The sequence below is a fragment of the Bufo gargarizans genome, chromosome 2 (assembly GCF_014858855.1).
Source record: "Bufo gargarizans isolate SCDJY-AF-19 chromosome 2, ASM1485885v1, whole genome shotgun sequence".
NCBI lineage: Eukaryota > Metazoa > Chordata > Amphibia > Anura > Bufonidae > Bufo > Bufo gargarizans.
The window spans coordinates 78505509-78521268 of NC_058081.1; the positions used below are offsets into that span (position 1 = coordinate 78505509).

The 15760-nt window shown below is 42.2% G+C and overlaps 1 protein-coding gene across 2 annotated transcripts in view; it reads left to right on the forward strand.

The window, feature by feature from the left end:
• The window catches only part of LOC122929494 (serine/threonine-protein kinase 10-like), a 64704-nt gene that overhangs the window by 17211 nt on the left and 31733 nt on the right, over window positions 1-15760 (forward strand). For both annotated transcript variants that reach the window (XM_044283097.1, XM_044283098.1), the window contains exons 2-8: window positions 8527-8691; window positions 8876-8924; window positions 11693-11842; window positions 13824-13896; window positions 14253-14447; window positions 14823-14904; window positions 15022-15135. In XM_044283097.1, coding sequence (XP_044139032.1) covers window positions 8527-8691; window positions 8876-8924; window positions 11693-11842; window positions 13824-13896; window positions 14253-14447; window positions 14823-14904; window positions 15022-15135 — 828 coding nt within the window. The remainder of the gene's footprint in view (window positions 1-8526; window positions 8692-8875; window positions 8925-11692; window positions 11843-13823; window positions 13897-14252; window positions 14448-14822; window positions 14905-15021; window positions 15136-15760) is intronic.

Genomic DNA, 15760 nt, shown 5'->3' on the forward strand with positions numbered 1-15760 from the left:
TGGAGAGCGGGGAAGCTGTATACTTACAGTCCGTGCGGCTCCCGGGGCGCTCCAAAATGACATCAGAGCGCCCCATGCGCATGGATGACGTGCCATGCGATCACGTCATCCATGCGCGTGGGGCGCCCTGACGTCACTCTGGAGCGCCCCGGGAGCCGCACGGACGGTAAGTATGCTGCTCCCCGCTACACTTTACCATGGCTGCCAGGACTTTAGCGTCCCGGCAGCCATGGTAACCATTCAGAAAAAGCTAAACGTCGGATCCGGCAATGCGCCAAAACTACGTTTAGCTTAAGGCCGGATCCGGATTAATGCCTTTCAATGGGCATTAATTCCGGATCCGGCCTTGCGTCAAGTCTTCAGGATTTTTGGCCGGAGCAAAAAGCGCAGCATGCTGCGGTATTTTCTCCGGCCAAAAAACGTTCCGGTCCTGAACTGAAGACATCCTGATGCATCCTGAACGGATTTCTCTCCATTCAGAATGCATTAGGATAAAACTGATCAGGATTCTTCCGGCATAGAGCCCCGACGACGGAACTCTATGCCGGAAGAAAAGAACGCAGGTGTGAAAGAGCCCTAAGCCATGTGACATCACGTTCATGGGTCACATGGCCTAGACCAGTGATGGCGAACCTATGGCACAGGTGCCAGAGGCGTCACTCAGAGCCCTCTCTGTGGGCACCCGCGCCTTGGAAAAAGTCTATGGCGTACCAATATGCTTTAGACTTTTCCTGCCATTCATCAGCACAGGACGTACTATAAACAGCACAGGCAGTGCACTGAATGTAGGCTATTAAGCTATTATATCTAAATGATAAAGTACATGGAAGATATACTATATTGGTATTCAGGTTAAATTGCTGTGTTGGCACTTTGCGATAAATAAGTGGGTATTTGGTTGCAGTTTGGGCACTCGGTCTCTAAAAGGTTCACCATCACTGGCCTAGACGTTCAGAGAAGAAAAAAGGCTCTGAAAACCCCTTAAGAACCCTAACTTATACAGGTGAAACTCGAAAAATATTGCGCTAAGTTCAATTATTTCAGTAATGCAGCTTAAAAGGTGAAACTAACATATGAGACTCATTACATGCAAAGCGAGATATTTCAAGCCTTTATTTGTAATAATTTGGATGATTATGGCTTACAGCTTATGGAACCCCAAAGTCTCAATTTTGAGGTCCCCTTTGCTCAGGGGGTATGGATTATTTAGCTGACTAGAGTCTGACACTTTGAGCCTAGAATATTGAACCTTTTCACAAAATTCTAATTTTAAGCCGCATTAATGCAATTCTTTTTAATTTGCATTACTGAAATAAATGGACTTTTGCCTGATATTCTATATTTTCGAGTTTCACCTGTACAGTATGCACTTTATTGTGTGGGGACCACTGCTTTAATCCTTTCTACTTAAATTTTTACAATGTCACATTATTGTACTCACGTGTTGTCTATCTTTGCAGGATATGGCTAATCTCAGAGGATTTGGTTTCCTCTTTTTGTGAAAACTACTATGATTTAAAATTAGAAACTTTGCATAATCCTCTACCTTGTTCCAAACAGGCAGCGTTCTGACAATACTTAAAACTGCGCTTCATTGTGAAGATTTAAAGGGACACATCCATCATTTTTTTTATCACATATTAACAACCTATATCTGAATATTCTAGGTCATTTTTTTTTATATAACAAACTGGTGAATGGTTTTCTGGAAAAAATTTTTTAAAATCATTCCATGTATTCTGCTTCCTATGCTGGCTCTTTAACTTTTAACTTGGTTTGGTTTGTAAGGCCTCATCTTGAATATGGGGGTTTGTTTTAGGTTCTAAACTTCAAAAGGGTCAAATAAGTGCTTGAGATGGTCTAGGCAACTAGACTGATAGAAAACTGGGAAAATCTAGGTTCTTTAGCTTGGAAAAAGATATCTTAGAGTGACCTTATTAATATGTATAGACATAGACATAGACAAGGCCAATGCAAGGAATTGACCCATAAATGTTTCTTCCAATATATGTGCGAAGACGATTCCATAAATACAGGAATAGGTTCTTTACATTAACAGCAGTAAAACTATGGAATGCAATAGCTGAAGATGGAGTTTTGTCTGGACAGATACTATGACATCTCAGTATATCTCTCCATCCACACTAGCATGATACTCCCATTTATAACAGAGCCTTGATTGCCATAGCAGATCCTGACAGACCCCACGTCTTCTTAAAGGGGTTGTCCGGGTTCAGAGCTGAACCCGGACATACCCATAATTTCACCCAGGCAGCCCCCCTGATGTTAGTATCAGAGCATTTCATGATCCGATGCTCTCCCTTGCCCTGCGCAGGATCGAGCAGCGCAAGGGCTCTTTTATTTACCAAAGGGCTGCCAGGCAGAGGCTTCCGCCCAGCAGTGTGTTCACTGATGTTACTGGCTCTGATGGGCCGGCTTTAGCGCTGCTCTAGCCGTTTTACAGGCTAGGGCAGCGCTAAAGCCCGTCCATCAGTGTTGGTGAAGTCCCCGGGTTCACTGCTGGGCCTAAGCCTCTGCCTGGCAGCCCTAAGGAGAGCCGGTTCGTCGCTGCTCCGATGCTCAAGTCAGGGGTGTTGCCTGGGTGAAAATGGGGATATGTCCGAGTTCAGCTCTGAACCTGGGCAACTCCTTTACGCTGGGTTCACACCTGAGCGTTCTGTATGCGCGATTGTACCGGCGCATACAGAGACAAGCGAACGCCCATTGTCGCACGTTCCCGAAAGTCTATGTACGGGAACGTGCAACAAAACGCCCCAAAGAAGCTCAAGAACTTTTTTGAGCGTCGGGCGTTTTACAGCGCGATCGTACGCGCTGTAAAACGCCCAGGTGAGAACCATTCCCATAGGGAATGTAAAACGCTGTAAAACGCTCAGGTGTAAACCCAGGTGTACTCCTCCCTCATAACTCTTCCTGAATAGGGAGAGGGGAGTAAATGGCTGCCATACAGCTGTCTGTTGGTAGAGGCATAGCTTCCCTGAGAACAAATGGATCAGGCATGTTGAATTTCAACAGACCATGTCATCATCTCCCCTGTGATCTGAAAGTAGGGAGGCCCCCGTACATATTTGATGGTCATCTGGTCCCACTAAAATACGAGGGTTCATCTGACATTAATCTAAATTTGACATGCTTGGACCATAGTGAAAACCAGTACGTGTAAATCTAGCTTTACAAATGGTCAAATCAGGTGAACGTCACAATAATCAATTATTGGACTATAATTTGTAAACTGAGCCAAAGAGAACCAGTAGGAAATTGCAGAAAACTGAAATAATTTATAAACGATATAAAGTGACTAGATGTTTCCTCCATCTGAGTAGACTGTTTGGGCATTTCCTTTCAGAACTCACTTGAGAGGCAGAAGAAAAACCACAAAGACTTCCGACATAAGATGAGAGGTGAAGATATGTCTGCCTTATTATGTTCAATTCTATACATCATAGCATCTGTATGAGAGGAGCTGAAAATTCAATCTTATACACAGTCTTAAAAATAAAGTCTGAGGAGGAGATTTATCATGAGAGGCATTTTGCTAGAATCTGCATTTATTAAATGTCACACAAAGTTTGGTAAATTTCCTGCATCTTTCAGTCTAACACGTTTGTCTTTTAGATGTTTCCACTTTGTAAACCCCCCTTTACAGGAGTTAGGCCTCATGCACACGACCGTTGTGTGCATCCGCGTCCGTTCCGTCATTTTTCACAGTTTAGCAGAGGTCCCATTCATTTCTATGGAGCTGTGAAAAAAAAAACTATAGTCCTCCGATAGATTTTTCTCCACGTTCGTGATCCATGATTCCAGTCCGTCAAAAAAATATAACCTGTCCTGTTCTTGTCAGTGGAAAACGGAGGACGGACCTATTCAAGTCAATGGGTCCGTCAAAAAAAAAACGGATGCACAACTGGTATGTCCTCCGGGTCCGGGTCCGTGTCCGTTTTTTTCTTGGTGCAATAAAATTACACTTTTCATTAACCTTCCTTTTTTTTCCCCTGTCAGACAAAAAAAACACAAGGAAACACAACTGAAGCAAAATCACTGACAGTGAAAAAACACTGTCGTGTGCATGAGGCCTAAGACTGTGACAATTTTTGCGACTTTTTAAAAGATCGCAGTCGATAAACCTGAGTTTAATCTGGTTAATAAACTATAGAAAGCAATTGTATACAGAAATAAAACTGAAGTAAAAATAAAACTTATAAGAGTACAATTTATAAAGAAAGAAAAATAAGTAGAACATTTTTAATAATTCTATATCCCTGAATAGATTATAGCAAGAGGGGTAGTTTTTTAGAGTATATTACAGTAATATGGATATTCTACTCTTTATCTTTATATGTTTGTATATGTTTTTATATATTATTATGTTTTTTGGGGCTATGCAAACTTACAACTAAAAAATAATTATGTGTAAACATAATTGAAGACAAAAAGTAACTATATACAAAAAATGCAACAATACACAAAAAAAACGCATTGAAAATGCATCACAAACGCAATGTGTTTTTTTGGAGTTGGTACATTCATATTTTAATAAAGAAGAAGAAAACAAAGAAATTTGGACGAGTAAAAATTTTATATGATTGATTTGGAAAACTTGGAGCAATGAAGAAGTCGCCAAAAAATGGGAGGACAGCAAGAAATCCAGTTTTGGTTTTTATGATGACTGAACAAAGGGCTATATACGTGGGCAGGGTATCCCAGGTGTAGGTAGCCACCGAGGAAGGAGTCGGTCAGGAAACGCATCTGGCGGACATAGACACCCTTACAAACCCTGAGACCCACTTACTAAAATCCATGGATGTATGAAAAATATCTCTCTATTATTGTATAATGTGAAGCGCTTCACGGACGATATAATCCTCCTCCCAGAGACCCCATCTCGCCAAGAGGTTGAGAAGTTTAAAACTAGTGCACTGAGACACGTGGGACGCCAGGTACCGACTTCGGGGATTGCAGAGAACGCGGCCGGGAGTAGAGGTAACAATAGCGGAACCAGCTATAGGAAGGAGGAAACAGAGGTCAGTGCACTGATTGCTATAGACAGGCAGTGAATATCTAACACTGATCACCGGGGGACAGTACCTCTAATAATATGGCTGAGTGACATAATCACACAATGGATACAATCTGAACATCCAAATGTACCATTTTGTGTATCTAATCTGGTGGACTAACCAATAACCACCACTGAGAGTGAATTATACCTAAAGGAGACATTATCTCTATAAGGAGACAGAATTCCAGTGGATTTAACAAACTACGTCAATATAGTTAACTTACATTAGCATATGTGAATGTGTTATTATCTATAGCCCAATGCCGCCACAATTGTGGTACTTACTGTGGTGATTTTCTGTAGGCTGTCTGGATGATAGCTATTAATACTATCAATCATATATAACGCTACCAGCAGACCTACCATACATACAGCTCCCAGTACAATATCACCACCGTATGATACACATTATTTTTCTTTTATTTTTTATTCTTGTTTATTAATATTTTTAATTATGTTCTAGAACAGGTTTTACTTCATTGTGAATGTAGATGTGAATTTTATCTATTATTAATGTGATTGCACAATATTAAATATTCATTTAAGGATATACTTTCTCTGGACGGTTTCAGCTGTAGAGTGCCTGTCTTAAATATACAATTGATTTCTATTACTTTGATAGGGTGAGTCAAATCGACAAGAGCACTATATCCATAGTAGGGTGAGCCCCTATAATTTGTTCATTCTAGTCAAACTTTAGTAGGCCTGATCAGGATAAGGTACCTAAAATGCTACAGTATAAAGTTATAAGATAGATGCAAAGTCTTCACATATTACAGAGGTCATCCTGTATAGCCCTCAGGCTGTTAGCTGCAATGCAGGTTAAAGGGATTGTTTGAGATAATTAAAAATCTTAGGCATGACCCCGTATGGTCTATAGAAAAATGAAATATACTTACCTCTTTCCCAGGACCTTTTGCTGCCCTGCCGGTCAGGTTCTCCTGCCTTTGCTTGTTTACAAACTGCAGCAGTATCATGCAGGTGTATTGCCAATCACTAGTATACCTCTGAGGACAGTAATTGGTTGCAGCAGTATCATGCAGGTGTACTGCCAATCACTAGTATACCTCTGAGGACAGTGATTGGTTGCAGCAGTATCATGCAGGTGTACTGCCAATCACTAGTATACCTCTGAGGACAGTGATTGGTTGCAGCAGTATCATGCAGGTGTACTGCCAATCACTAGTATACCTCTGAGGACAGTGATTGGTTGCAGCAGTATCATGCAGGTGTACTGCCAATCACTAGTATACCTCTGAGGACAGTGATTGGTTGCAGCAGTATCATGCAGGTGTACTGCCAATCACTAGTATACCTCTGAGGACAGTGATTGGTTGCAGCAGTATCATGCAGGTGTACTGCCAATCACTAGTATACCTCTGAGGACAGTAATTGGTTGCAGCAGTATCATGCAGGTGTACTGCCAATCACTAGTATACCTCTGAGGACAGTAATTGGTTGCAGCAGTATCATGCAGGTGTATTGCCAATCACTAGTATACCTCTGAGGACAGTGATTGGTTGCAGCAGTATCATGCAGGTGTACTGCCAATCACTAGTATACCTCTGAGGACAGTGATTGGTTGCAGCAGTATCATGCAGGTGTACTGCCAATCACTAGTATACCTCTGAGGACAGTAATTGGTTGCAGCAGTATCATGCAGGTGTACTGCCAATCACTAGTATACCTCTGAGGACAGTAATTGGTTGCAGCAGTATCATGCAGGTGTATTGCCAATCACTAGTATACCTCTGAGGACAGTAATTGGTTGCAGCAGTATCATGTAGGTGTACTGCCAATCACTAGTATACCTCTGAGGACAGTGATTGGTTGCAGCAGTATCATGCAGGTGTACTGCCAATCACTAGTATACCTCTGAGGACAGTAATTGGTTGCAGCAGTATCATGCAGGTGTATTGCCAATCACTAGTATACCTCTGAGGACAGTAATTGGTTGCAGCAGTATCATGCAGGTGTACTGCCAATCACTAGTATACCTCTGAGGACAGTAATTGGTTGCAGCAGTATCATGCAGGTGTATTGCCAATCACTAGTATACCTCTGAGGACAGTAATTGGTTGCAGCAGTATCATGCAGGTGTACTGCCAATCACTAGTATACCTCTGAGGACAGTGATTGGTTGCAGCAGTATCATGCAGGTGTATTGCCAATCACTAGTATACCTCTGAGGACAGTGATTGGTTGCAGCAGTATCATGCAGGTGTACTGCCAATCACTAGTATACCTCTGAGGACAGTGACTGGTTTCAGCAGTATCATGCAGGTGTACTGCCAATCACTAGTATACCTCTGAGGACAGTAATTGGTTGCAGCAGTATCATGCAGGTGTATTGCCAATCACTAGTATACCTCTGAGGACAGTAATTGGTTGCAGCAGTATCATGCAGGTGTATTGCCAATCACTAGTATACCTCTGAGGACAGTAATTGGTTGCAGCAGTATCATGCAGGGGTACTGCCAATCACTAGTATACCTCTGAGGACAGTAATTGGTTGCAGCAGTATCATGCAGGTGTATTGCCAATCACTAGTATACCTCTGAGGACAGTGATTGGTTGCAGCAGTATCATGCAGGTGTACTGCCAATCACTAGTATACCTCTGAGGACAGTGACTGGTTTCAGCAGTTATGTGCCATATACCTGCACATCACTGCTGCTGTTTGTAAACAAGCAGTGGCACTAGGACCAGACCAGAGGGGCAGAGAAAGGCTCTGGAAAAAGAGGTGAGTATACCATAATTTTTTTTAACCCTTTAAAGTCGTAAATGTAGTTCAGAAATGGAGACACTGCAACTAAATTTTGCTTAAAAAAAATAACAATAATTAACAATAATATGTTAATAATATCTTGAAAACACTGTTGAATGAAATGTTGATGACTAGTGGCTGAGGTGGGCATGGAGACATTTTATTTGAGCCCCTGAAGCTCCATACCATCATACTGTGCTCTATACGGGGCTGTATCACAGAGTAACTCTTCCTTACAGGCAATGATTCTAGAGAACAATAGCTCCAGAATACGGCATTCAATGAGACATGCCAATTTGTTTTCTGCATAATCCAATACAGCTCTATGTGTAATCCAAAAACCTTTACATAAAATTGGGACTGGTAGCATATAGGGGTACAGTAGGGTCCTACAGAAGTCTATGACTTCCATAGTATGTCTGTACAGAGATACATGGCTATTAATATTAGTCCTAAAGCTAACCGTGGTCAACAAATCACCTAAAAAGTAGATTGTAACTGACTGGTGCAGAATGTGCTGTAGCAGAGATTGTGTAGCAGAGGGGTTCCAGTCAAAACCACTATACTGTATTTGGTGACAGAAGACAGGTACACTATATATTCTGGACCAGGGCAGTGGGAACTACAAGCTATGCTTCTGCACAACATTGATTATCTCATTACATAATGATGTTTTTTTCAGGCCCATCATAAGGAAACACGGGAACTGGCTGCAGTCAAGATACTTGAAATTTCATTTGAAGAAGCCTTGGAAGATCACGTATCTGAGATTAATATCTTGGGGCAATGCCAGCATCCCAACATCCTTAGACTCCTAGAGGCAGTTTTCTGGGAACAACAGCTCTGGGTAAGAGGATGTGATTATCAACATACAGTACATTTGCATTTCTTGTGAAATGTATTATTAAGTGTCGTACTAGCATCAGAGGATACTGCTCATGTGGGTGATTACAGAACTGACCAAATTCTGGTCAACATTGGGCACAAAGGATGTGGTACTAGAAATTTAGATATTTCTCTCTCTTTCGCAGATCGTAATGGAGTTCTGTGCTGGAGGGGCACTTGATGGAGTTATGCTAGGTCAGTGAAGAACACAATCTTTATACATGTAACTCTGAAGACATCTGAAGATTGCAGGTCTCTTATAATCAGAGCTAGTGCTAACGATCCTGGACAATGAACGTAATACAAACTTCCTCGATAATGCCTGCACAGGACAGAAGAGTAGAGACAGCACTCATGAAAAACCTTACCTGTATTACCTTCCTTCCACCGTGCTGTGAATTGCTCTCCACCTTCCCTAAATTTCTAGTTTTATTCCCTAGGTCGTATATCAGGTAAGTCCTATATAATCCAATGAGGCTGCCCCAACCAGACAGCAATTCACACACATTAAAGGTGGTCAATGACCACTGGTAATAGATATTAGATAAAAATAGGTGGATGGTGGAACAAACACTAATTGAACAATCATTTGTAGATGGAGACATTTTAGTCCACATTGGGCTTTACAGTCGTCCAGACTGGCCATACATGTTCAATGACACTGGGCAAAGAATGAAAGATCAGGTTCTTTTAAAGAAAAATGCTTCATTCATCCACGCTTGTGTCTTTCCTCTGACTATGGGCTGACATTTTAAATACAGCCAACTTTTTTTTTTTTCAGATGGTCTGTAATCAGTTGGCTAACAAGGTCATTCGTCTCCAGCCTTTAATAAGTGATGGCCTATACTCAGGATAGGCCTTCTTTAGCTGATTGGTGGGGGTCCGACACCCCGGATTCCACCTGATCGGCTGTTTGGGTGTAGCTCAGTCAGACTTATAGTGTACGGAGCTTGTTACTACAGTACTGCTCACACTGACTATCGAACTTTAGACTAATTTGTATGGCCACCTTAGTTTGAACACACAGCAGTAGAATGCAGGTAACATGGCTAAGATTCTTCATGAGCGATGTCTCTTGCTCCTGTGTTCTATCTGCAGGAATTATCCGAGAGACTTGTATTATGTTCAATGGTGGGATCATTAGCTCTAGCTCTGATGATTATTCCTATGGTGCCTGCTCAAAGACATTATATCAGCATATGTATACTACCATGATACTACAAACCGGATTCCAAAAAAGTTGGGACACTATACAAATCGTGAATAAAAACTGAATGCAATGATGTGGAGGTGCCAACTTCTAATATTTTATTCAGAATAGAACATAAATTACGGAACAAAAGTTTAAACTGAGAAAATGTACCATTTTAAGGGAAAAATATGTTGAATCAGAATTTCATGGTGTCAACAAATCCCCAAAAAGTTGGGACAAGGCCATTTTCACCACTGTGTGGCATCTCCCCTTCTTCTTACAACACTCAACAGACGTCTGGGGACCGAGGAGACCAGTTTCTCAAGTTTAGAAATAGGAATGCTCTCCCAATCTTGTCTAATACAGGCCTCTAACTGTTCAATCGTCTTGGGCCTTCTTTGTTGCACCTTCCTCTTTATGATGCGCCAAATGTTCTCTATAGGTGAAAGATCTGGACTGCAGACTGGCCATTTCAGTACCCGGATCCTTGTCCTACGCAGCCATGATGTTGTGATTGATGCAGAATGTGGTCTGGCATTATCTTGTTGAAAAATGCAGGGTCTTCCCTGAAAGAGATGACGTCTGGATGGGAGCATATGTTGTTCTAGAACCTGAATATATTTTTCTGCATTGATGGTGCCTTTCCAGACATGCAAGCTGCCCATGCCACACGCACTCATGCAACCCCATACCATCAGAGATGCAGGCTTCTGAACTGAGCGTTGATAACAACTTGGGTTGTCCTTGTCCTCTTTGGTCCGGATGACATGGCGTCCCAGATTTCCAAAAAGAACTTCGAATCGTGACTCGTCTGACCACAGAACAGTCTTCCATTTTGCCACACTCCATTTTAAATGATCCCTGGCCCAGTGAAAACGCCTGAGCTTGTGGATCTTGCTTAGAAATGGCTTCTTCTTTGCATTGTAGAGTTTCAGCTGGCAACGGCGGATGACACGGTGGATTGTGTTCACTGACAATGATTTAATTTGGAAGTATTCCTGAGCCCATTCTGTGATTTCCTTTACAGTAGCATTCCTGTTTGTGGTGCAGTGTCGTTTAAGGGCCCGGAGATCACGGGCATCCAGTATGGTTTTACAGCCTTGACCCTTACGCACAGAGATTGTTCCAGATTCTCTGAATCTTCGGATGATGTTATGCACAGTTGATGATGATAGATGCAAAGTCTTTGCAATTTTTCGCTGGGTAACACCTTTCTGATATTGCTCCACTATCTTTCTGCGCAATATTGTGGGAATTGGTGATCCTCTACCCATCTTGGCTTCTGAGAGACACTGCCACTCTGAGAAGCTCTTTTTATACCCAATCATGTTGCCAATTGACCTAATTTGTGTTAATTGGTCTTCCAGCTCTTCGTTATGCTCAAATTTACTTTTTCCAGCCTCTTATTGTTACTTGTCCCAACTTTTTTGGGATTTGTTGACACCGTGAAAATTTGAATCAACGTATATTTCCTTTAAAATGATACAGTTACTCGGATTAAACGTTTGATCTGTCATCTACGTTTTATTACAAATAAAATATTGACATTTGCCATCTCCACATCATTGCATTCAGTTTTTATTCACAATTTGTTTAGTGTCCCAACTTTTTTGGAATCCGGTTTGTAGTATCCATGTTTCTGGTGGTCCCAGCAGGCACCCTCACACATCTACAGATGTACTAGTGACATTTTTTGTTAAGTTTTCTAATATCCTTTTTTTCAAAGTCTTCGATTATGTCTAATTTCTGTATCATACCCCTCCCAATGCAGAGCTGGGACATGGCCTGACAGAGGGCCAGATCCAGGTGGTCTGCTACCAAACTCTCCTTGGTCTCCAGCATTTAAACTCACATAAAATCATCCATAGAGACTTGAAGGCTGGAAACATCCTGCTCACACAACATGGAGAGATCCGTCTGGGTAAGAGTTGTTCTGTATCTGCAAAAGCTCACATTACATATGTATGTTGGTGAGTTATGAAAGAGCTCCTCTCAGCGGGATCAAACCTTTTAAACCAATCATATTGCCTGACAGTGTTGATGCAGATGAGGGCTTCTGTGCACCGAGGGGTGGGGCCAGGACTGAAAATCTAAGGAGCTGAGGTGCACTGAGAGGCTAGGCCCCACCCTTTGGTGCACTGAAACCCTTATTTGCATGAAGAATACTTTTTTTTTCTTGGGAATACTGCAACTAATTTTCACAAGACGGTTATCATTTTAATCAGTAGAATCAACCCTACCAGACAGTATGCCTCGTCTAATTCAGTTGATTCTGCTGACACGTGCTCTTTAAACATAAACAGAACATAAAACAGAAATATAATTATATTGTAGTAATGAAAACCACCAAAAGTCTGAGCCTAAGGCTATATATGCACAGCCATTTTACAGATTCACGCTATACTGTATGTGTAATAAAGTACCTACAGGACCATACTGTACACCTCCTACCCCCAAAGTTTTTCTGCATATAAATCCCTGAGAAAAATATAACGTGTTCCAGCAAAACATGTATTATGGAGGTATGATCAGGCTCGGACTGGCCCACAGGGGTACAGGTGAATCCCCCGGTGGGCCCCTGAGCAGCGTGGGTCTCCCACCCCCTGCACAAGTGGCACACAACACAGTAGACTTACTGCACTACATACAGCTTATGTTCATATTAAAAACTTGTTAAATTATTTATTATATTTAAATGTATCCGTTCGGTGGGCCCCCAAAATAAATTTTACTGGTGGGCCCGACACTGGATATGATCCTTTAGAAATTGTGTTTCTAGGGATAGATACGGTGCCTACAACTCTTATAGGGATTCTGTCAGCTAGTTTGAGCCTATAGAGCTGCGGACATGCGCTGCTAGATCGCCGCTAGTACGTCCGCAATATACATTCCCCATAGCTCTGTGTGCTTTTATTTAGTCAAAAAAACAGGGGGCTTTCACCAACGTTTCAGGAGCCCAGCACCGCCCCACATCCTCCGAATCTCCTACTTGCTCCCCCGATGTCACAGAGTTGAAGCGCTGTAATCTCACGCATGCGCGAGTATGCCGCATGTGAGTGCGGCATGGTGTTCCTTCCCTGTGCTGGCATTAGCCTCAGGGAACGAACTGCGCATGCTCTAGCTGGCATGCGCGAGATTACAGCGCTTCAACTATGTGACATCCGGGGAGCAAGGAGGAGATTCAGAGGATGCGGGCGGTGCTGGGCTCCTTCAAAGAGGGCGTGGCTGGGCTCCTTCAAAGAGGGCGGTGCTGGGCTCCTTCACAGTGGGCGTGGCTGGGCTCCAGAAACGGTAATAACAGCCCCTTGGGCTCCTTACTTGCCTCATTTACATATATATATAAAAAAAAACTGACTGAATAAAAGCACTCAGAGCTATGTGGAATGTATAGTGCAGACATGCTAGTGGCGATCTAGTAGCACATGTCCATAGCTCTATAGGCTCAAACTATCTGACAGAATCCCTTTAAGGGGGTTGTTCAGGTTCAGAGCTGAACCTGGACATATCCTCTTCTTCCCCCACTCAGCCGCTCTGACATTTCATGTTAGGATGCTCTCCCTTGTCCTGCACTGAATCGCACAGGGCAAGCGCGTTTTCTGGGCAAGCAGTGTAAAAATGTAAACATATAGCCCTTTCCCTGCACGATACAGCAAGGGGGAGCATCGGAGGATGAAATCCTCCGATGCTGATGTCAGAGGGGCCGCCTGGGTGAAAACTGGGAGATTTCCTGGTTCAGCTCTGAACCTGGACAATCCCTTTAATAGATATGACATTATACTTCAGTGCTCTTTTTATTAAGACTGGAGTTTGTTATGCCGGTATTAATAAATTCTCCCATAGTTTCATCTTTCTTGGAAATTATTAACTATATATGTTTTAAACTTATCTCTCGTCTCTATCAGCGGATTTTGGTGTCTCTGCGGTGAACAGTCAGACCCTGCAGCGTCGGAGCTCTTTTATCGGAACTCCTTATTGGTGAGAGAATGATGTTTTCTTAATTGTTCATTATTAATAATAATTATTGTATGGGCAAGAGCAGATAAGCCATGCTAGAGGAAAATGCAATTGACCATACACACCAATTATCAGAACACTGAAGCCCCCTGCCTAATATTGAGAACTACATATATGTAGCAAGCTGCCTCCAAAACATCAGCTTCAAGAACTGACTGTTCACTTGCTGCCTAATATATCCCACCCCTTGAAAAGTGCCATTATCACTGTGCCATTGTGCTTTTAACTTTGTGGCAGATCAGTGTATGCGTTTCAAGTAGAATTTGAAGATTTTCTTCCTCTGAATTACAAAGTACTTTCTTCATGAATACATTTAGGATGGCCCCTGAAGTGGTAATGTGTGAGACATGCAAAGATGCCCCCTATGACTATAAGGCTGACATCTGGTCTCTGGGCATTACTCTTATTGAGCTGGCTGAAACTCAACCTCCAAACCACGAAATGAATCCCACTCGTGTCTTGCTCAAGATTCTTAAGTCTCAGGCACCGAGTCTGAAGTATCGGCATTTGTGGTAAGTAAGGTTTTCTGCAGTTATGTTTATTATGCAACTTAGGCCTCTTGCACACGAGTTTGGTCTGGTTCAGCATCTGTGGCCCCGCAAAAATTATAGATCATGTCCTATTCTTGTCCGTTTTGCGGAAAAGAATAGGCATTTCTATAATGGGCTGTCTGCAAATTGCGGAAGGCACACAGGCGGCATCCGTGTTTTGTGGATCTGCAATTTGCGGACCGCAAAACACGGCATGTTCGTGTGCAAGAGGCCTTAATAGGAAAACACCTACAGATTAATTCACTGAAAATTTCCATCAAACTCAGAATTATTTCCCAATCGTAGTCAACTGCCATTAGCCTGGTGTGACTTGCTCTCATTCTATGTCCTAATTAGGTCTCAAGACTTTAAAGACTTTTTATACAAGTGTTTACAAAGGAATCCCCAAGAACGATCCTCAACCAGTGAGCTTCTTGAGGTTAGTTATGGTAAAGACATTTGAAAATACTAGAGGACAACAAGAAAAGTCCAATTTAATAAAATACTTATAAGAATCCTGGCTCCTGCATTTATTTTTTTTATTTTTTTTATCTAGCACTCCTTTGTGTCCAAGGATGTTGATAATGCTCCATTAAGAGAACTTGTGGCTGAAGTTTTGGCAGAAATTACAGAAGAAATAGAAGAAAACGGGAAAGATTGTGACTCAGTGGTAAGAAGAGACCTTCTTCTATCAACTTTTGTCCTTAAATCTTAGAATAATAAGAATGCGACTGTGAGATACCATATCGTATAGTGCAGGGGTGCACAACCTTTTCTAGTACAAGGCCTACTTTGACATATGGAACAACACCCAAGGACTGCAATAAAATGGGTGTTCCAAATAGGGTATTCCCATCTAAGACATTTATAGCATATCAAAAGTAAAGGCAACAAACGTCTGGTGCAGGCTCCACTGCCAGGACCCCCATGTATTGTTAGAATGGGGGGTCCCCTTCTCTCCCAAACAGTCCTCCGGAGAGAAGAACATGAATGCATGTGCCTCTCTCCACTGCAGAATATAGATTTTGTGAAAAACTATCAAGTGCCAAACTGGTAATTTTATCCATTCTCCTGATTTATGGTCAACCCAGATATATACTGTATATACAGTGGACTATTAGTACTTCCTCGTCTCCACTCCTGTTTGGTGTGCCACTCCACTTATCTCAGCTACACACATAAGAATTTCTGTATCTAGATGGCTGAATGTCACAGAGAATCACATTATAGGCCACATGTCACCCCAAGGCTGCAGTTTGTGCACCCCTGGCATATAGTGCATGGAAACATGTTTT